Consider the following 24,163-nt stretch of genomic DNA (forward strand, 5'->3'; position numbering starts at 1 on the left):
TGACCACGGGACACCTAAAGCATCTTATTTACAATGGGGTATTATAATAATGCAGTAAAGAAGGGCTTTTTTAACTATGAACTAGTTTTCTTTTAAGTGTGAAGATCAGGTTTTTAGTGTGTATTGATTTATTTTTTATAGCACACTGAAAATAAACATTCTGCATTAGAAACTAATACTAACTACTTTAATACTAAAGATTTAGTAGGCCATTCAAAAGGAGTAGTAATCGTTTATTGGCAAATAAACTGTATATCAGGAATTTGCAACTATGTTTGTTAGATGTTTGTAGCAAAATGTGTTAAGCAAATATTTGAAATCAGGTGTATATTAGTATATGGTTCACCAGAAGGAGAACCTCTTCCCTAATTGTGGACACTTACTCATGCCCAGAGGGCTTTCATATACAGCAGGCAAGTTTGCCTTAACTCGTGCTGGTCCGGCTAATCTGGCTCAACCTCTTCCCTTTCTATGTTTGCTACTTTGTCTGTACCAGAGGACTGTCCATCCTTATGGTCCATGTAAAAGACCAAAAGAGCGCTGCTTATGCACAGTTTGGTCTGCCACGAAAGAACCTCTCCAGCTCTGGATACGTTTCCTGTGGAGGAGGTTTCCTGCGGAGACTAAAATGTCATTTGTTTCCTTACCCATTGTTATATTGGCTTTGTTATACACACATCCACACACTTCATTGTATTTAATTTGGACCTGCATCAGATGTGCAAGTAAACAAAATATCAAGCCCATATATTTGTTTCTTATTTCCTCTTCAAGCAAGTTAAAAGATACTATTTTCCTTCCTTTGCCAATGAAACATTAATTTCCAATATTTCCAATTTCCAATATCCTAGAATATGTTTCCAGCTTTCTTTATTTTGCCAACTTGTTAAGATTAGTGTGGTTTGGGATTGTAGTAATCACGAGAAAGAAGAGGAAAAACGTCATATATCACACATCTATGATCACAGATACTGAAGTTATCTCTACTACAAATAATAACTTATCCCAAGATGGGAGCACAGAGATAGAACAGGAGGCATACGGTTCAACGATCAAGCTTAAGACAAGACTGATACCAATGCCATTTTATTTTCCAGATTTATCCTCATATTTTTGTACGCTGGAAGAGTAACAAAAGTAGAAGAGAACAGATACATTTGAAATACAAACTCCCGAACATATTTTGGTGGATGCCCATCTTAAAGTTAATGAGTATGTGTACTGGTTTACTACTGGTTTATGTAATGGTTGAGTAGCTACAAGTGGTTGTATGTATGTATTTTGGTATTCAATACTAAAGAGAATTTTAGTCTTTTAGACAATTACAATCTTTTCTACCGTTAATACTTTTCAGTAGAAAAACAAAAGGCAGAGATATTAATACTAATAAATGTATGTCTGCCAAGGGACACTTGTGAAATAGTTTGTATCGATTTTACCATATAATACAAGATTATTAGTATTTTCCCTCTGTAACAGATCCATTCCTATTGCTTGCTTTCCCTAAAGTCACAGACTTCACTGCAAGGATTATAATCACAACATGTTAAGCGTCATAAGATGGCCGGTCCCTTTTAACAGTTGTATGTCTGGCTGGGGAACAATATGACTACATAGTCACATGTTCAAAAAGGAACACTTTTTATCATTAACATTTAAATAGTAAAATATCAATTTCTATAGGAAATCACCGTGATTTGTTGAGACACTACACTTTGTTTGAGATTCTTTTCTTTTCAATGTACCTTTACCCTAACCTGCATAGCAGACTAGTATGCTAATGATATGGGCATACCTCATATCTGCTTAATCGAGTTTATGCAAAGCTAAATGTGGGGTGGTAAAGGGGCACTAGCCTCATGTTTCTAAGTAGGTAGCTCATAAGAATAGTATGAATATTTCCCCAGTTGAACTTATAGAAAACTCACAGACTTCACTATGCATTGTAAATGGCAAATACAGTGCAGTCTCTTGCATAAAGGAATAAGGTTTGTATAAAGTTGTATATTATACCACTGACAATAGGTTACTGTCAATCTTCCCTCTTCCAATTTCGATTTTAGCTGTCAGCCTTCCGTCCATGGCAGTACTGTACCATGTAAATCATCAAACTCTCTACATCTTGTTGTAGGTTACATGGTGTTATGCCAGACTTTTTCATGAAAAAAAATTCTACAATATTGGCATATCTTGGCTATATCATGAAACCCAAATTAAAGCTGAATTTTAAATACAGGGCCTAATGTGTACCGATTTCTCCCGTTTCACCGATTTAACAATGCAAGGCCCACTTGACCCGTCTTGCTAAAAAAGCTAATTGGGATTGACTTTTGCACGGTAAAGCCGGTGACCTGAAATATTCAACCACCTTAGTAATTAAAGATAAGACAATACTATCATTTCCCAAGCCAAATTGTAGAATTTCTGTTATCTGTTACTAATGTAGCTTGAAGGCTATCCTCGAAAAATAAACCTGCTATGATGTCACTGATGTTTTACTGATAAAACATGCTATTACTTCCCTCTGGTCTTACAATTGACACTGGAATAAGGTTTTGATAAAACACACTTACCTTCTAATCCCCTCCTATTCAGACATAAAAATATACTCTAGCTTCAACACTTAAACACAAAGATATTTAATCTGGGCCTAATTGGCTGCTTCAACAAATTGGGTTCAACCAGCAGTTAACCTCTACTATCTGATACAAAACATATCACAATATTACCCAATGTACAATACAGTTGGCCTTTCCTATTCAGAACTGCCGGGAAGCTTTTACAATTATTACACCCACTCTCCGTAACTATAAAGTCACACACACTAGCATCGCTATGCGTTCACTATAAATCATACGTTATTGAAGCAGTCTTCTTAAATCCTAATCATTTAGAAGGAATAATGCAAAACGTATTACGAGCAGAACAGCTTAAAGGCTTGTGATCCCAACATATTTCATTTTCATCAATACATTCCTCGGAAGCCTGGGAAAGATATCAGCTGCAAATGGCAAGGAATAATGGACGCTTGCTTCTGTTCTGTAACAAACTGTGTTACTGCATCTATGCGTAGATCTCATTTGCATTAAAGTATGTAGATTTTATAGATGCAATAAACGTGATCAAATACACCGGGAGCATTAGCAAAAGCAGCAAAAGGCTTCCCACAGGGAGTGATTTCAAACATGGAGGCAGAAGAAGAAAGACTTAAAATTCAAAGGATAAGATGGTACTGTTAATAGCACAGGAAGGCAAATGTGTCACAGAGAGACTGGCAGTGGCAATTGAACAATAGGGAGAAAAAAAAGATTTCTCCAGCTAATCAGCCCAGTTGATTGGAAAAGTAATTCAATTCATTGAATGGAGCTTGACAGCATGACAGTGAGAAGGCGAGAAGGAAAGTTTAATCCAGTCGATCTCTCAACAGTGCAGAAGATGGAAGGTGGTATTTTTTCTGCCATCCCCAGATATTTACTTACACTGGAATACAGTGGTATAGCAGCATCTGTGAGGGATTTTTTCACTATACTCTGAGTCTGCAGCCAAATTGAGAATAGAGGGATTAGAAGAGAGGAACTCAATAACATACCGGTGTATTAGGAACGTCTAAGCCTGATGTGCTTTGGCTATACATAAATGGCTGATTAGGCCATTTATAATGTATAGAATGGGAGACCCCCCTCTTTTTACAATGCATTACACCCAGCCAACCCGACCCTTCCTGCAGAAGAAGCTTGCAGGTTCCACCCTACACATTGTATGTAAGGCAAAAGGTCCAGCTCATCAGCACATGTACAGTTAAGTGAACAAAGTCTGATATGTTAGATGGAGTAGGAGGTGTCTACATCAAGTCCACAAGGACCAGTGACAATAATAGAGATTCATGGATTTTAGTTTATAGCTTACACATACTTAACACTTATTGTAGATGGCATCTTAATTGGAAAAAAAATGATGTATGATAATCTGCGAGACTTTCAGAATGCTGGTTGTGTAGGTTGCTATTGGTAACTGATCCTTAATTACTATTGCTATATTGCAAATATAAATCTTTATTTTTTTATACATGTAGTATACAGTCTTTTTATAGGTATAGGTTTAGTATAACACTATATAATTTGTTGGTGATTTACAAATAATACACACAATAGTACATATAGTACTGTGCAAAAGTTTTAGGCAGGTGTGAAAACAATACTGTAAAGTAAAAATGCTAATAGTTTATTTTTATCAATTAACAAAATGCAAAGTGCGTGAGTCGAAAATAAATCCACCCTTTGATTTCAAAACCGTATCAATTCTTCTAGGTAAACAAGCACAAAGTCAGGGATTTGTAGGCATATAGTTAAGTGTATAAGCAATTATAACAAACAGGTGCTAATCATCAATGTAATAAGTAGTTTGACACACAATCATTAACTGTAAGAGAAGCATTTGTGTAGAAGGAATAAAACTGGGTGAGGAAAAGCTCAAGGTGAGGTTGATAAAGACAGTTTAATGCCAAGTCACAGTTTAATTCATGCACCATGGTGAGACTCAGGAAGAAATTTCAAGGCAAACATGGGTTTCCAGATACTGTCCAAGCTCTGTCACATCATGCTTACTTCCACCTTTGCAAGCCGGCACCGAGACCGAGCTAGAGGGCTCGCAGAGGAGAGAGAGGGGCGCCGAGCGGGTACTGACAACTTGATAAGCCCCTCTCTCTCCTCCGCTTAAAAAAAAAAAAGGGCTTGGGGCGGCAAAGTGCCGCCTCTTCAAAAGTGCCGCCTGGGGCAATTGCCACACTCTGCTCCATAGTAGGGCCGGCCCTGCCTCTGATATCGAAACAAGGTCAAGCTATTCAACTATGCACAAAAACACAGCAGCAAGTACTCTGGACTGATGTTTGGCTGTAGCAGAAGGCAGTTTGTTTGCTGAAGATCTAGAGAGCAGTTCAAGAATGAGCGCAGGCAACAGTGAATGATGGTGCCGGTTCTTTGCAAGATTGAGGCTACATTTCTGCAAATTGAGTTGGGGATTTGGTCATAATGAATGGTCTTCTCAATGCTGAGAAGTACAGGCAGATACTTATTCATCATGCAAACTCATATGGGAGGCATCTGATTATTCTATAACATTACAACAACCCCAAGTATACAACCAAAGTCATTAAGAACTATCTTCAGCATAAAGGAGCACAAGGAGTCCAGGAAGTGATGGTATTGCCCCCACAGGGCCCTGATCTCATCAACATTGAGTCTGTCTTTTTAAAAACATTCTTACTTTACAGCATTTCTTTCTCCCTTGCTAAAAACATTTGCACAGCACTGTACATAGAAACATAGAATGTGATCTAGTTTGCCTATTACAGGTATGTGATAAAGCTCAAACCATCCCTTTTCCATATAAATCAAATTGCCATTCCATACGCTTTCACAACAGCCATTGTCAGACCCTTTGTATGCTTAATTGTCAAGGTTTTTATTAATAGTTAAAACAACATTAGCAGAACAACGTCACTCCTAAAAACAGGACAAATGACCATAGCACACAATCTGGGATATGGGACACGTTTCCTTTGCCTGGTTTAACATCAGTATAACTTTTTTGGATTACAGGGAAATAAAGAAAGCGAGTGCTCATCGGTGATGGCAGTCATGACAGTTACTTTTGAAATATGTCCAGCTATGCCCATTTATCTGCTTTAAACACTTTTAACATGCAAAACCTTTTAACAAAAAATAAAAATAAACTTTCATATTAATAATAAAATAGAACTGTACTTCTATGTATCCAAAATGCATTGGTCATCCAAGAGTTAAGCAAACAACACACAACTCTCTGTTATTGTTTTTTAAAAGTGTATTATCCCCAACAATTGACATGTCACTGGCCCTTGAGGATAACAATAACTTGGCAGATAATCTAAAAAACCTGTTTACCAACAATTTCTGTATCTATTGAAGGAATTATTTTGCTAATAAAACTCTGCAGTCGTTTATCTTAAAAACTGCTCAACATTCCGATGCTTAAGGGGATGAAAGAAGAACCAGTGACAAAGGATGTTAAGGAAAGAACATTCCTTTCCAGAATACAGTATTTTAGTACATTCAGTGTTGCTTTTTTCTCTCTCACACAGAGAAACATTTTAACTCTGTTGAGTTCCAAATGGATTCCAAGAAGGTCATCCCTTAAAAACCCTTGAAAGCATAGAAACAAAAGCACAGTACCTTCCATGACGTACACCAACGAACCCACATCCCCTTCCTTGATGATGCAGCTGTCCTTGCCATACTCCACTGGATACATACAATCCACTATCTCTTGGATCTGTGATATCTCCAGGTTCTTCATGAAGTCATTGTCAAGAATCGCTTCCTTAATTAACTCCTTGGACCTGAAGCAAGAGACACAATATTTGATCATATTCTTTCCATATTTACTGTGAAAGAAAATAAAAATGTTACAATGACAAAGAATAGCAGAGCTGGCTTTCCTCAAATGACTTCGTACATTTTTGTCACCTTGTAACAAATGAGCCCTTCCAATAAGTCTTAAATCGTATATAAGCACACCAGGTATCACGATCAGGAAGGAAGTATCAGATGTCTGAGGTATATATAGGAAGAATTATGTTATTAAGTTCTAAATGTGTTATAATCATTACTTATTCACTAATAGAATTTAAGCTTGCAAGAGCAGAGCCCCCTTCTACTCCCTACAAATGTTACAACATGTAATGTAATATAACAAAAGTAACCAATAGAATAGAATTAAATATGGCAGGGGGGGGACTTTCCAGAAATATTTTTCTAAATATGTCAACAATACTTCAAAACTATCTTATTATATAAGTAGGATCCAAGCTGCTTATGGCTACAGAAAAAGAAATATTTTTTTCCCTAATATTCTTTCTTTGGAATAAAAGCCCTGACATTGTGGATATCAAAGAAGAGGCATTGCTTGGTAATCTGATTCCTTGGAAACAGTACAAAGCTAGAACCTGAAAATCTTTGTCTTATGTCTTCAAATAAAAGTCTTCTATGCATGAACAGGACAGGTTTATGTAGTTTCTAAAATAGGAAACCCACGAGAGGTTTCGGAACCTTAATGCCTCTGATCATTGGTATGTCACAAACAGCATCAAAATCTCCTCAAGAGGAAGACAGGAAACATCTCAATATTTTTATCTCACATTCACTTTAGCATATTAATCCCTCAGCTGCCCGAAGGGATAGACACTCTGTGGAGATCCTAGAGGCTTCAAAAGGTTCTGATGGCACATATTTAAAAGCTTGTACTCTGCCTTGAAGTCAGAATAGTGTTGCTTACGACACCTTGATATGTTCCTGTCTGCAGCATTTTTCCATTTGAAGAATTAGACATTTGGAGTCTGTAAGATAATAAATGATGTACATTTTCTGCCCTCCATATCCCTTCACAAGAAGAAGCACTGCTTGTAACGATTCTCAGGATCCCAACAGGAGAACACAATCAGCTACTTGTTATTTTAATGCCTTCCATATTTCATTAAAATGTGCAGTTGTCCTGGGAAAAAAATTGAAGTTTTTAGCAAGGGATGTCCCATTTGCGCAGTCATATGGCATGGAGTACATCAAGTGAACCAGAGGTTTCTTAGGTTTGCATAAAGATAAATGGGTCCTATCAAAACCAGATTGCCAACAAAACAATATGCGAAACATGAGTTGTTTTGGAGGAACAGCATGCATCAACTATTTAAAGAGCTAGCAAAGTATTTTGTTTTGATCATAAGAAAACGATTAAGTAAATCAGAATTACATCACAAGCTCTCTCTTAAAAGATCAACCCTTACCTGCTGATGCTTAGTTCTTCCTGCAGGCTTTTCCTTTCATGTTTAGTGCAAAGCGGGGTTCCCAACACTACAGGAACTGGCTGTCGGATCCTCACTATCACTAATGAAGATCAGACGGGCCCTTAGGTCTAAAATGGCTCATGCACTGAACAAGAGGGCAAAGGCGGACAAGAGCATCGGCAGGTGAGAAAAAGTGGAGGTGTTGTCTTTGTATGGTAGTCAACAATTGAGCAAACTTATTTTTTTGTATTAAAAAGGTGTTTTTAGAACTTTACTCGCACTTTATTATTACTGTTAATTGCAACGTACTTTGCAGTAATAGTGTGTTGTGGGCCCCCTTAGACCTTGCAGGCCAGGTTTGAAATAGTATTGTAAATGTAAACCATGTTCCATTAGGATCTCAATCAGAACTAGTTTGTGAAGCAGTTACTTGGCAAAATCAGTGACTCATAGAATGTCTTTATATGTTATAATAAATAAGTTCAGCTGTCTCAGAAACAGCAAAAACCGGTCACAGGTCAGTGCTAGAGGTCTGGGTATCTCCAGAGTAGGATAAGACTTGGCCCCTACCCATCTCTGGCATTTAATTCCAACAAATCTGCAATCAATATTACTGAAGTCTTTGAAGCCATGAAATGGTGATTTCATGATGAGAAGGAAAAGGAAACGCAGGATGATGTATCTAGAAATACAGTTTGCCTCAGGCATTAGAAACCATAGGACCAGTCCTGGTCGGGTGCCTGGTCCCTAACAAATGGATCAAGGAACATATCAGATGTATATGCAGCTCTTGATGTATTAATTTAATCTTGTTGTTAGCAATATAGGAACATTTTTCTGTGAAAACCCATGGAGATATATCACTTACCTCATCCATATCTTATAATAAACAACCTTCAGTGATAATCGCTCAATGAAAATATATAAGAGTTAAAAAAAAGTGTTTTAAAACCTTTCTAATCCAGACTTCATCTGGTGAGACATGTGAAAATGCAGGTTAGACAGCTTGAGTATAAACATGTCCATTCCCTTTATTCAGGCCACCCGTTAATTACCTCTATTAACACCAGATATGATGATGCACTGCCTTTCTCCCTGTTCTAAACTGTGTTTAATTCAGTTGGTTGACAGGCCAGCCAGGATCTCAGACAAACCAAAATAACAGAAATAATGGTGTGACAGGTTAATAAACCAAAGCACTAAATTACAAGTTTGGGTCTAACAGGGGTAGCCAACGACCTCTCTTCTGCTATTGCTGCACAACAGCGTTCTGAGCATGATGGAGAAGACCGTCCAGCAACATCTACAATACTGCTAATGGTTTTTAAAATATTTTCCTCTGGAGTAAAAATATCGAATTTCAATATATCTAATGCTACGTTTAACATTGGAATATTATTTGATATGGAACCCCTTAAAATGACACTTTGCATCATTAAGATAACTGTCATATTCTATTAGCTATGTGGATACTAAAAAATCCCAAGATTGCAGAGTCTGCCCCACGTGGACAGCGTGTTTCAAAAGAAATCTAAAAGAGATCATATTGGTGTCTGGTACATAAAAAAGAAGCAACTCTGAAGTAACTGAAGTACTCGAAGTTTATTATGTGCTTGTCATGTCATAGGGCAACTTTGAAATAAGAGGAAACCCACACAGAATGGAATCTTTTCATTGGTAACCTTCGATCAGATTTCCAAAGTGTTCCTTTGAACAGAGTCAAAATTAAAAGCTTGAAGCAGTGTCATCATTAAAATGGGATTTATGCTATTGTGCCAAGGGAACTTTACTTTAAAACCATGTAATCAATAAAGCGATACACACACAGGCTTCTGAACCAATTTTATATGACTCATTTTCTTTGGTTTAATGGATTATATGGGAAACTACATATAAAGGTATAACACTGGCTGCATAAATGCTTCCAACAGACACAACTGAAAAATACAGGGAAACTTTACCCCAAAACAAGCTAAGCTTAATAACCTTTATAAAATGGATGTCACCATGTCGCTTTTTTTATGTCTGCAGTTGCAATTGTAAGATAATGTTGAATACAAGTAAAGGGTTGCAGTTAAATATATATATATATATACACACATATATATATATGTGTGTGGATGTGTACTTGTGTGCATGCATGTGTACTTGTGTGTGTTTGACCATGGATGTATACTTGTATGTGTTTGTGAGCATGGATGTGTAAGTGGGGTGAAATGGAGTGTGTGTTATTGAGTATGATTAAATGTGCTGTGTTTACATATGTTGTATGTTGGAAGGTGGGCAAGAGGCAAAGCAGGCACAGATCAGTTGTGCTGGGGCAATCATGGCACAGACCACCTGTTGAAGTTGAGGGGCTGCGGCAATTTTTTTCATCAGGTTCCAGTGGTTTCTAGTTACGCCCCTGGGTAAGGGAGTTAGGGAGGGAGTGTGTGAATAAGTGAGCATGTGTGTATGTTAAGAGTAAGTGTGTATGTGTGAGAGGGAGTGTGTATTAGCAATATTTATGTATGAATGTATGTATGTATGTGTGTGTTAACATGAGTGTGTATGTGTAAGTGTGAGAGGTAGTGTTTGTAAGCATGAGTGTGTAGGTGTGAGAGGCAGTGTGTGTTAGCATGAGTGTATAAGTGCTAGCATGAGTGTGTGGGTGTGAACGGGAGTGTGTATTAGTGTGAGATGTGTAAGTGTGTGTGTTTGTGTAAGAGTGTATATATGTTTATTAGTGTGAGTTAGTGAGGGAGGGGTACTTGGCTTTGCTTGCCCCCGGGCCACAAGGTGACAGCCCTCCTCTGTATATAAATGTACACCAATATGTTTTTTTTAAAAAATCTTTATAAAACTTTTTACTTGTAGAAAACGTGTTGTCACAGTCTTTGCGGAAAGGTTAATCACATTTTCAAAAACACATGCTGTGCATGTAAAAAGTATCATCATAGTAGTTACAGTGAATACACACTCCTTTCTACATACAAATGGCAGCCGTGCTTAGTTCTTCAGCGGAACAGTTTGCACTGCATTCCATCGTTTTGGAGCTCTCACCGTCAGAATTTACAAACCATTTTTTGACAGATGAAATATGCCTTTCCATTCTGTATAATACATTGGCATGCTAATGAAGATATTAGCAGCCAGATGGTGGTGATGACACCATAAGATATTACTGCCACGACTTACATAACAATGTCACTGACTGTCCTATAGCCCTGACATTTTATTGGAGGAATCATTTAGCTCGTTGAGCTGTAATGGCCAGGAAGTCTAGACAGTTGCTTGATGTTTAGAACCAGTGATAGATTATTGAGTCACCTTCCCAGTCAAGGATAATAGTAGGAAGAACCAGAACATATTCCTCTAGACTGAAGAACAGCTGTATGATACATAGCAAAAAAAGGTGTGAGCAAAACCAGATGCTGATATATTCTGTAGATGTATAAAAAGAATTGAACTGCTAAATATTCTGGGTAGACAAAAATGACCTTATAACAAAATAATATGCGAGTAAGAAGCAGCCCAAGCCCAGCCATTGTGTGGGGTCATTGTACAGATGGCGCTATCGAGAGACAGCGAGTCGCTATACCTCAGCCCACAGAATAACCGTGCTGCCCCCTACCGGACTTCCTCTTCTCTACCTTACCATTCCCTGCCCTGTATTAGTGCTTTACTACCCCGTCTTCTGTGCTGTACCTTGTGATATACAGTAGGAGCAATATGTGCCATTGCAGGCATGAATAATGACTCTTAATTCCCTTTCCTTATACTCTTCCTTTACATTTTCTTACCCCAAACATATTATTCTGCATTAATCAGGTTTAAACCAGAGTTGCTACGCATTTGTGCATTCACTAATTCATGTAAATTATGACCATTATCATTATTACAGCAATAATAATATATCCTGGAGCACCACTTCAAGGTGTCACAATTAACGTCAGTTTCTTATTGACCATGCCATATTCTCCTTTATTAATCATGAATATTGTTTCAAGGGAAAAAGTTAATAAGGAATCTACCCACCTTTCTCATGCAAACTAAAATGAATCACTCTCAGGTGAAAGATAAGAGGTCATGTTAATTATAATGTAATTAGAATTCTACTATATAATTGGCTGATAAAGTCCCTATGCACTGAGAGCTACTTCTTATGTGGAAAATACTTAAAACAAGTCAATAGTAATTAAATGTCATAGTTTGTCTAATACCAGCCGAGAATTGCAAAACGGCATTTATCCTCCTGGTGTTTGACATCCAATGAGATCCAAACTCTCACCATTAAAAACAATGATGTATTGAACTTAGCTGGGTTTAAACTTAAAATAGGAATAGCTCATTGGGATAAATTAAGTCCGATATATCACGGGTAATGATAACTTCAATGTGAATCTACAAGCATAGAATTCAGGTATTAAATTAAATTCATCTTATATGAAAATTATTTCCTTATCTATTTTCTTCCTCTGTAGGTGGGCTACATCTGTTTACTATAGAAAGAGCCAGCAATTAATATATGCTTTGGATTAAACTGGCGCATTAAGAGGGATGACAGACCTCGACAAGAGGCCTCACACAATGAGAATGAAGATTATATGGATGCACAATGCAAGGGAAAGTCCAAACCATAGATATCTCTGAATATGGATACCTTTGAATATAATATTTCCCACCCAAAAGCCTCACCTTAATACTTTAAGTGAGGGATCATGGGCCGGTTGGGGAGATCATCTGATCATCTGATCTCCCCAACTGATCCACTGAACTGTGAAATCAATGTCAGCACAGACCTCAATCGTAGCTCCCATGTGGCCAATTTGCCAAGTCATATCCTGGTGTTCTGCTTCACCACATCGCAAAGGAGAACGGTTGGTAGATTACCCTAGCATGTCTTTAGCTCTGTGCCACCTCTAGCTTCACCTACCTCTAGGTATGTCTGCCCCCCCAATGAAGGTGCCATTCTTTGGACACCTGAGATGTTAGGGAGTGTTTAAACCTGTTTGGCTATGGGTACAGGCTTCACCTAGATTTTATGTGACTTTGTGATAGCTATTAGTGTAACTGAATAAAGCATTTGGAAGAAGAATGACATTTAGAACTGTAGAACACTGTATTACGCTCATATACTGTAAACTTTCCCAGGGACATCACAGTGGAAAGAGAAATGTTGGTCCCTCTTAAATGACAATTGGAAATAGTGGATTCACAGTGGAGATCAGACTTATATGGAGGAGCAACCCTTTACAAGGTGAAAATTTTAGTTTGGTCCGTTTCCCACATATTCCCACTGGCGGTAAACTATGCTCTACGCTGCTAACCCTAACCCCTTCACTCCAACGCCATAGAACTGGGATTGTGAAAATTTTAGAGGGATATAACTGGGGTGTCCCCGGGACGCATCATTGCCTCATCAGCTTTCCAAGATATTTGTTTCTAAACGCTGGTAACAAAATAAACTGCATAAATATATCATACCCCTTCACTAGTTTAAATGCAGGTGTTGAATTTAACACATTTGCAGTGCAGCTTAAGAAACAGCATTCCTGGGACTGCTGTCAAACCATCCCCAGAAAAAATTATTCAAGTCAACTTTTTACTTATTTTGGCTTAGAACACTTAAATGTCATGTGACTGAAAAAATACTTCTTCTCTGTTGTTTTCATGTGATTAAACCTACGGAGGGAAAAATAGAATGGCATACCTAATTTTTTTTAATGCTACAACTTGCAATTAATGTCTTTATCTTCCAAGTAGAACAGCACCTTTAATTACCATATATTTTTGGCAGGTAGGCTTGTTAAACGTCATAATGCATGTCACCCTTAGAACCCTGTGGGTTGCATACGTATGCGATTAAAAGTATTATGTAAATGTAGTTCAGTTTGCGCAAAGCGTAGTTAGCATGTTCTCGGGATTTAATTATTAGATAAATTACCTATTACATTACTCAAAGTAAATTTTTCTCCATTTTTTTTGTTAAATAATTGCTTTTCTAGCAAAGAAAAATGATTTTATCTTATAGTGTCTGCCTGCAATTAGTTGAGTGCTAAAATATAAGTGAAATAATAGCTATTTTTAAATGTACTGGGAGGCGTTTAATGGACTGTTTTTCTGCTCAGAACATATGTTGGAGTAGCAAGTAGTTTAAAAGTACTAAAGGAATATATATATATATATAGTTACAAATTTCTACAGGGACCATATCTTACGTAAAACCTACAAGAAGTATAGAGGATTTTTATAGTTGAGGTAATTTAGGAATATTTTTTAATACAATATAAAACCTAAATATTTCACCTCATCCACTATCCGCTGTGAAGACCCGAGTCCAATGAACTTCTACAAGAAGGACCAGTGTGGCTCTGCACATCAGTGATAGATTTTAAATCTCTAGATTGTAAGCTTGCGAGCAGGGCTCTCTCCACCAAATGTATCGGTTTGTCTTAGTCTGTCAATTCTTGTCTTGTCATATCCCTTGAATTTATGTATTGTATTAAGCGCTGCGTAAACTGTTGGCGCTATATAAATAAAGGATAATAATAATAATAATAAATGTTACTCCAGCGTATTAACTATGCATTGTATTCAGCATTGGGTTTGACCTTTTATACTGTAAACTGTAGTTGGGAAATTCAACTGCCATTTTTTGTAAATAAGCTACAAGGACACAAAATTCAAGGCAAATGCGACAGTATATTTTCAACCCAAAGACTCGATAGAACATAAAAAAGAAGGGCTGATATGGTATGGAGCGTTTGGCTGTAAACCACATCCAGACATCAGAGGCAAGAAAACGGCTCTATCTTTGCAGAACTGTTAATAACTGCAGATATGATTATAATTTGTATTTATGCTCAGACTAACACAAGTACACAACTAACGTATGGCTGCAAATTCAGTTTAACATTACATGTACAGTATGTACCCTTGGGATATGTACTGTACTAAGCTATTTTTGGGACAGTTCTTACTTTACCTTGGTGATCACTGGGAATTTCTGACAAGTCTAATCACATCTCAGTCACACTTTTGCTTAATGTTGTCATAAATGAGCTTTACCTAGCATCTGAGATGTTCCTTCACAAATATATGTTTTTCCTTATTTCCTGTAACACTGTTATGTTTCACTGTGAAGATGTGCATCCACCTGTTTTTAATATAATCCAATAAGTAGATCAGTAAAACACATTTTAAACTTTCTATATTTAAAAAGAAACACTGCTAGTTCCATGTATTGAACATTCCAGCTCTCGCAGGGTTCTAACGGAGTTGTCATGTCAGTGAGTGGACCTTAACGTGCCATTTCCATCTCTGGAGGAACAATGGTGAGGAAAACAACCTTATAAAAGTTGAGTGAATTTTAATATGAAGCTGAAAATGATTATACTATGGAAGACGAAACACAGACTCCAAAGTGCATTAAAAGCTGCTGTACGATGAGGTATGATGTGAGAGCCCTTTTGATTGAGAGCAATCTACATTATGACCACTGGGGGCGCTGTCCTGTCTCAGGCCTAGGGCAGTGCCACACCACGCAAGGTACATAGGCCACTTCCTAGTATCTTTAAACAAACTTTGACTAGAATTAAACTACTAATTTTCAATTATAAGTTGTTTCTTTATGAACGTTACAGTAACCTTGCCTACATGAACCTTTTGCTTAGTTTAATTATGTCAACTTTTAATGAGCATTAAGGAGGACAAGTCAAGCAGGAAATATACGGGGGAAAATGATCTCAGAAGAAATATCTGTTTTCAGTTTTGTAATATTCCATATTAAAACAGTTATTCACGCTTCAGACTCTGTTTTTAACCTACAATGCAGACAAAAAGATTCAGGATAAAGCATGTATATTATGGCTGCATGACTTTAAGAAATATTTTGCTCTGGGCGATAATCACAAACTCACTCCTCCAAAATCATTATTGTGAAGGAGTGAATCCATTAGTTGGGGGTGGAAATGAATATGTGAGTAGTTCCTCCCCTACTGTGATTAATGTATTTCTGAAAATCTCATTTTAAAAACACATTTTTTTAATAAAATATCACCAACTGCCATAATGCCATTAATCTAATTCCTGATCCATATATATATCTATATACACGGTATATATATTTTAACAAAAATTGCAGTTGGGAGGATTTATCTGTGCCAAGGATCAGCTGTTTAGGGGCACAGTTTTTAGAAGAATGGTGTCCAATGCAGCCATGATGGATTTAATAGAACTTCTATTATTCTATAAAAGTAAAAAAAGGTCTTAACAAGAATATATTTTGATACTAATTGTATTTCTTTACTTTGCCACTATGAACAAATCAGTACAAAAAAAATGAATGACATCTCTTTAGTGAGCTTTTTTGAACACTGTATGCTACCTGGCAGTAGTACACAGTAAAGGGACATAAGCATTCCTGGGAATTCTCCGGGTTTGACTCGGAGATCTCCGGGTGAAGCACTGCTTCTCCGGTTCTCCAGGTCAACACCCGAATTCTCCGGGTCGAGGGAGCGGGGTCTTGACACACCCCTCTCCTCACCCATTTTCCCTTTAAATGGGGGTGTTTCCCACAGATGTCAGCGGGAACTCCAACCAACGGAACGGTACCACCCACCGACGTCCGCGGGAAAGCCCGCTGACATCAGTGAGGAGTCCTGGCCACGTCCCGCAAGGGAAGGCTCCAAGTAGCCGGAGTGAAGAATTGCCCAGGTATAGACACAAGGGGTGTCTAAATGCCCTTTTTAAACCTTTTCAATTCCACAAATTGTGTCATAGACACTAGTGTCCATGTACAGTCACTTTGCCTACGCCTACATCTTACACAGCACCAGCTATAAAATTTACACCAAAATATATTTTATTCTTCATAGCTGCAACCTAGAGTAATTTGTCAGCAGGTCTGCGCATGACAGGTATTTTTTTAACTCCAAGGGTTAATGTAGCATTTTGTAATGACTGTGAAAATCACAGGCTAACTTATTTTTTCATCATTAGCATAAAACAAAGAACCGGTCTTAGTTGTGCATGCACTACTTGTGAAACAGGTTAACGCACTGTGAGCACATGCTATGTGCCATTGACTTTAATAACCATTATCATTACTGTCTATGCAATTAATGAACTAACCTACGTGAGTGAAAACATTTCGGGAAAAATCTTTTTTCTCCCATATTAAAGCACCCAATTAAGCCGTTTGAATAGGAAGTAAAACCAGAAAACAGTGTTTTATTCGTGCTCCAGAGAAGAAAAATCATTAGTAATGAGGGTTCATGGTGGGTAACCACCGGAAATCTAAGTGGTTACTGATCCTCACCAAACAATTTAGGTTCTGCAGAGCTTTGCTCAAAGCTTAGATTAAGTAGTTTACTCTATATCTCTAATGTATTAAACATTGATTTTTACGCAGCACTATCCAGTTCCTGCCAAAGCTCGTATTGGTATTTATAATTCATACAACCTTTATTTAACCTCAGAGCATATCATCTCTTAAAACTCACACAAGACTTAGCCAGCGCTCGCCTGGCATCTTGTGACCCACAAAATACTCCAAACCAAGATACTAGACTATTAGTAACCACCGCTCCTGACTTCTGCTGTCTATATCAGGGCCGGCCCGACAATGGAGCTGAGTGGGGCAACCGCTCCAGGCGGCACTTTTGAAGGGGCGGCACTTTGCCGCCCCAAGCCCCCCTTTTTTTTTTTTTTTTTTTTAAGCGAAAGACAGAGAAAGGGGCGCCGAGATGTTTTCGCTTACCAAGCTGTCGGTACCCGCTCGGCGCCCCTCTCTCTCTCCTCTGCGGCGAGTCTCCCTGTTCGGTCTCGGTGCCGGCTTGTAATGCTGAGTGCCGGAACAGGGAGACTCGCCGCAGGACTGCTGAAAAGGTAAGTACAAGGGGGGGGGGGAGGAAGGGTAGATAATGGGGGGGGGCAGCATCTTGCCTTGGGCCGGCCCTGGTCTATATGAATAATTAATGCATGCACTTGTACTCACAGGACTCACAAACCCCATGGTTCATGACGCAAGTAGTCGACTACCTGGCCTGCTGCAAGATCTTTTGGAAAGCGGATCAGCAACTGTTTTCAGAAGTCTTGACAGTATGTTGGGAAGTATGATAAAGAATGAATTAGATTCAAAAATATTCTGCAGCTGTTTGGGGCTTTCATTCATCAAGTTCTGTGATGGGCATCTGACATAAAGTGGTGGGGCAAAGTGCTAAGGTAAAGTAAGTCTGCCTTTATGAAAGTCCACTAGTCTGTAGACAACATAAATGAATGCAGGGAAAAATTATACAATGAAAGTTGATTATGGAAAAATAATATGAACTATAAACTGCAAATGTCCTTATACTATTAGAAGATTAATACAAGACCATTAGACAAAGAGAGACAAAAATTAAGTAAAAAATCCTAGTTAAAAGTTGCTTTTTTATGATGCAGATTTATTTTAATACTTTCTCTTACAATGTATCAGGTCAATAAAAAATATGTTATATTTTGACACAAAATCATAGCATAGCATAATTAATAATAATAATAATAATAATAGTAAATCAGTCTTTAAAAAGGTGTCACATTTTTTTCTTGGGTTGTACATTGCACTGGAAGAAATATACTTTTACTGCTAATGTTTTTTTTTTCTTTATTCTTTATTTATTCTTCTTCCTAAATTCAGTATATATTAGAATGACAGGTAACTTTAATTCAAAGCTTATCATGCATTCTGCTTTAGAATCAGCCACTGTCAAACTTTCCCTATGTCGCTTCCAGGCAATCTCATGACACTGAACCTCAATCAGCTTTATACTATCAGTCTCTTTTTTGGAGGTTTAGGATTGCTCAAAGCTCCCATGATGGCCCTTTGGAGTTCATTGCTGATTGCTCAAGCCTACGGGTATGATATATGTCAGATATTATACAGTGAGAAAGGTAAAGGCAATCTTTTGGAAATGGTATTTTACATATGAGATTTCTCAGGAGTCAGTCTCACCTTTTATAGGCGTATGAAAAAAAATGGTGTCACCATAGAAGGGCACATTTAGTAATATGCAGGCTTTAGTGCAGTAATTGAAAAGGTTCCAGCTTCTGATAGCTATATAAAAGATACATTAAGGCCAGCCCGGGCTATGGGCTCCTCAGCCAGTCCTGCGCTTACCTTTAACTTAAAAGAGACATTAAATGGTAAAAGAGCCGTGTCCCATGTAAATAGCCATGTTTTTGTCAGTAGTAATGTTGGATTCCATGAATGGGGCCATCATTAAGAGGGTCCAAATCCCACAGTAATTTTTTACTATGTCCAGTATATACTTATTTCATGTTTCTTATTAGCTTTAGATCATTAATATATTATTAATTGTATATGCTGATATCAGGCTGCTCGTTTTATTCTATTTCTCCAGCTGCCCATCCATGTTATCTCTTCCTTTAATCTCTCTAGTCCTTGTTCCATTTATTTTCCCTGTCCACCCCTCTAAATATTTTCCCTTTTTTTTGTTTTCCAGTTCCCCCTTAGGAAGACTTCCCAAGAGAACACATTAATATTATTATTTATATCGCACCAACATATTCTGCAGCGCTCTACATTGGGTAAAATACTAGTAGCGCATCACATAATAGTACTTAACAGTACAAAGCAGAAGTTAGAGAACTAGAATCAAGAAGGGGGTGCACTATATCACACAAGAGTACAAATGTTTGAGGTGGACAATGTAAATATGTAACATTACTAGATATATGTACAGAATCACGAAAGATTAAGAAGGTATGGTATGAGACACCAGATAGAAAGAGTGAAGCTAGTAAAGGTAAGGCAGATGTAGGTGGACGGAGTGGGGTTAACCTTATGGCTGACAGGCTTCCCTGAAGAACTGGGTCTTAAGGGAGCTTTTGACAAGGTGGGAAGTTGGGTCAGGGCTTCTCAAAGGATAGGGGCAGTCCTTGAGAAGTCTTGCATAGATGCTTGTGGCACGTATATTTATAAAAAAAAAAATTTTTAAATAGTGTCGGCTATATATCTACTTCTAAGGAAGCTGTATTAAATTATGACCTATTACTTTTAGAAGTATACTTTAGCCTTTCATAAATCTTCCATTGCATACACAAGACTTGATTAATTTTCCTAAAACTGTACTTTGCTGAAAGCACCAGTATCTGTGAATCTCCAGCTAAGCAGACCACATAAGACCAGGAGTGTCAAAAGCACACCTGCTGTTCACCAAAAAAAAGTTATATCTTTTTAGCAACAACATTTATCTCTCACAATCAACAATAATTACAGAGTTTAAAAAACAATTTTCAGCATCAAAAACATTAATCATTATAAAGAAATGTCTAAATTATATCAATCAGTCAGATGTTCAATGAATGCCAACCACATTTGGAAAAAAAGTGATGCTTGTCAAAGAGCAATATTTTGAGCAATAGAACTGGAAGGTAGCTAAACGGCAGATCACATGGAATTCCTATCAGTTCACTTCCAGGAAGATAAATGCCAGATGAAAAAATAGCAATTATCAAATCAAAGATTCTCTAAAGGGACCTGACATGGGATCAAAGACTGAACTTGACACAATCAGTACCCTGTAGAGTTCAATGTTAAAGGGGCACTATCATGAAATTGAGTATTTATGTGTTGTAAAAAAAAAGTACCATTGTATCATGTTATTTATTTCACACTCATGTGTTCTATTTGCTTGACCAGTCGTGAGACCTGCTTTTACTTCCTCCAGATCTCAAGATGGTCAAGAAGCAGCTCTTTTGTAATTACAACTCCCATACAGTCGTTATGTTTGTTGAGCCCAATGGGTGTTGTAATTGCGCAATAGCAAAACACTTCTGATTAGATCCACATCTTCTTTTGTTTACAGCTTTCTTGTTTGAATGAAGTTCAGATATCTAAAGTGCATTAAATAAAACATGTATTTATTAAAAAAAATGATTTATTTTAATTCCTTCTAAATTTAGTAAAAAATCCAAGGTTATAGGAAACTCAGTTCAACTTGAAAAGACTACAAGCAACTGTATAGCAAATACGATGTGTTATATTTTGCATGAATGCACTAAACCTGCATACATTTTTTCATAGCCCAACCAATAACTGCTACATGTTCTTGAGAAGGAAAAATGTTTTCAGTGACTTTTATGATAAAATAAATGTTCCCATTGTTCTTTTTTTTTTAAGACACGTTACATTTGTAAGTTAGAATTATTACCATAGCAAATATATATACTGTTTATATTTTTATGTAGCCACAAACCAGAATTTCCCAAATTACACTTTTTTGTGATGGGCAGTGGAGACTTTACAGGCTTGGAAGGAACACATTTAAGTACAAGGGAGTAAGAGAAATATAATTAATCTTTTTCAGGGAATTGCAGTGAGGATATCTAGAACATGAGTAATATCGGGACATTAAAAAGATAGATAAGAGCTCTCAACAAAAGCTTGAAAAGAAAAAAGAAAGTCATTGACATATTCAGGTATAGGTTAAATATGCTTGTTTTCTTCCTACTTGACAAATAAATGACCCCAAACTGTTTTAGTTCTATATCATCAGAGAGGGCTTTATAAAACACTACTCTTAAGACTATATGAACATTCATGAGTGAAAAAGAAACATGCTAGCACTTTTGACCTCAAACATTATAAATGTAGCATAAAACATCCATAAAAGCAGGAACAAAAATGATTTAACTAGTGTACACTGTATGCAATCCCATTTAATTTCTAAAAATCAATCAACACTGAGAAGTGGACTCATATTAGCACGCAAAATAGTTTGCCAATATGTTCTTGGTTGGTAACTGCAACATTGGGCTCATAATGCAATAATGTATTGTTAATTGTGCATTTTCATTAAAGTGTGTTTATAAATTATACAAACTCCCAACATATGTTCATGAACATAAATGATTGTACTCTAATGCTTATTTGTTCTTTCCTTAAAGTCAGAAGTCTTTTATGTTTATATTACTAATAAATATTTGTGTTATTAGGGTACCATTGGTAAACAGGGCGATTTGGCCTTAAATGTACCCTTTTGATGCTATGCTAAAAGTCTACTTAAGATGCATGGTCATTCAGTATTATGAAAGGCCAAGCATGTCCAAGTTTCTCCATCCAAAGGGCTGAGCTGGCCTGCATAATGCATAGTCAATAACTAAAGTTTAGTGAAATTTCCCACAGTAACTACACGTTACACAGGGCCAAGAAAGTTTCTCTAGTAAGAGAAGATCGCTGCGGTTGGCCTTTCATAATAAATATTACTATATGTGTTGATATATTCAGTTCTCTTACCAATTCCCACTTTACCGAATAAACTCCAGAGATAAACAAGTTTTACTCTTCCATACAAAAGCAACCTCATTTTTCCAGCTGGTGTTCTATTGCGGTCAGTTTATCTTAAGGGTTTTTTTTGGTTTTGTTTAGTTTTTTTTGTTATTTGTCAATGTATTTGCAGTTGTTTAAACTGTCCGGCAATTATGTTGCCATTGACAGAACTGCCTGTGGAATAGGTTCCTGAGAAAATAATTATACACCTTTGCAGCATGCTACAGTGGTTGGAATAAATTGCCCTTACAATGCTACCATTAAATAAATGGATTAAACATAAGCAACACTATTTCACAAAAGGCAGGAATTGTAAAATCTGTTTGAATGCCACTTAATGCTGATCACCAACTTTTCCCCTAAATTCTGCATTTTGCAGCAGATATATATATATATATATCGTCCATTGGATACTGTGTTAATGTCAAATGGCACAAATAGGTAATCTTATGGGTTCTAGGTTACCCAAGTTCAGGCTGCCACTCAGTATTGCACAGACATATGTTACTTGCTTGCTTACTGATGTCCAACACGCAGTACGGCTTAATGTATGTCGAGAGCACACATAAATCTTTACATGGATTGTAGGTAAAGATATTAATGTACTTGAGAACCAGCATGACCCTGCTCCATCTTTACCACTGTAGACATAACCCCACTTTCTTTTTTGCATTATTTCTCTCTAAATATCCTTCATTAGCGCACCTTCCATGAAAAATATAGTTTCTCATAAAAGCATGCCATTGAGCCTCTTGAAATTTGAGAATATATATAATATATATATATATATATATAATAAGAATAAATCTTGAAATATATATATATATAATGTACAATATATATATATATATATATAATATATATATAATAAGAATAAATCTTGAAATATATATATATATATATATAAAATGTACAATATATACATATATATATATATATATATATATATATATATTGAAATTGTTTCCACTGTCAAAATGAGTCAATTTAGAAATTAGGATGCACTTCAAGAAAAACTGGTTAAGCCCGTAATTTATAAAGAAACCTTTCATTTGAGTTATCTCTATTGCTAACCTACGCAGCATTTAAGTTTAATCTATCATGTTCTCGTAGTAATCACAGTTGCTATCTGAATCATTATTAAAAGAATGACATTAGTGTCTATCACAAGACTTTATTCGATAATACTTGAATGAATGACCATGAAGAGCATTTTATTACACCCTGACACCCGAACAAAGCTCTGCTTTCAGTGTGCTAATGAAACACTTACAGCTGCATCTCCAGCCTGACTGTACGACTTGTTCACCACCCAAATAATACCAAAGAGGTCTGGCATATTTCCAAAGTACAATGGACAATTTACAATTGTTTCAAACATGAATAACTGATCATTCGGATAATAGGATGGCAGGTTGTAATTCATTAGTAAAATTAATAATACAATTTTTTTGAAGATTATGGCATAAAATCAAAGAGTATTCAAAATATTTAATGTTTTTGATGGGTGGCATGTATGACATCCAGCGCACCTGCTTGTGGTGTTCCTCAGGGATATGGGATCCAGGTGTGGGGAAGGTGAATTTCTTATCTTTGAGTGCTTTTCTCAGGTGTCGTTCTGAACAAGCAGTTTGATGGCCTAGCAGCTAAGTGACACTGTGATTGTGAAAACAGATTAATTCACCAAGCCCTGTACAAAACCCCTGCAGTAATTGGACCCAATATCCAACTGCCCTGGTTCCACCTATATACACCTGTTCTGTCATGTAGATCAACCAACTAACTAATACTTCCTTGACTTTCAGAAGTGCAAATTTGGTAAAGATGACCCCTTTATTGGCTAACTGTAGTGCCGATTGTTCGATTGCAAGCCTTCAAGACTACTTAGATCTCTTCTTCAAACATTTTCTACTATTAGATATATATAACATTACACATTTTAAACATCCCTTGCATATATATATATCAAACTGTTTACAAGAATGTTTAAATGGTATTTAGGAGCAGAAAGAGAGGCAGTTTTATGGAATACTGCC

General features: G+C 36.9%; 1 protein-coding gene across 2 annotated transcripts in view; it reads right to left on the minus strand.

Moving 5' to 3' along the window:
* LOC149299019 (cGMP-dependent protein kinase 1-like) overlaps positions 1-24,163 on the minus strand; it is a 409,471-nt gene that overhangs the window by 300,481 nt on the left and 84,827 nt on the right. For both annotated transcript variants that reach the window (XM_089486888.1, XM_089486887.1), the window contains exon 2: positions 6,210-6,376. In XM_089486888.1, the coding sequence (XP_089343014.1) occupies positions 6,210-6,376 (167 nt within the window). The remainder of the gene's footprint in view (positions 1-6,209; positions 6,377-24,163) is intronic.

Source organism: Sceloporus occidentalis, unplaced genomic scaffold (assembly GCF_023333645.1).
Source record: "Sceloporus occidentalis isolate IW3139 unplaced genomic scaffold, rSceOcc1.0.p SCAF_30, whole genome shotgun sequence".
In the NCBI taxonomy this organism is placed as follows: Eukaryota; Metazoa; Chordata; class Lepidosauria; order Squamata; family Phrynosomatidae; genus Sceloporus; species Sceloporus occidentalis.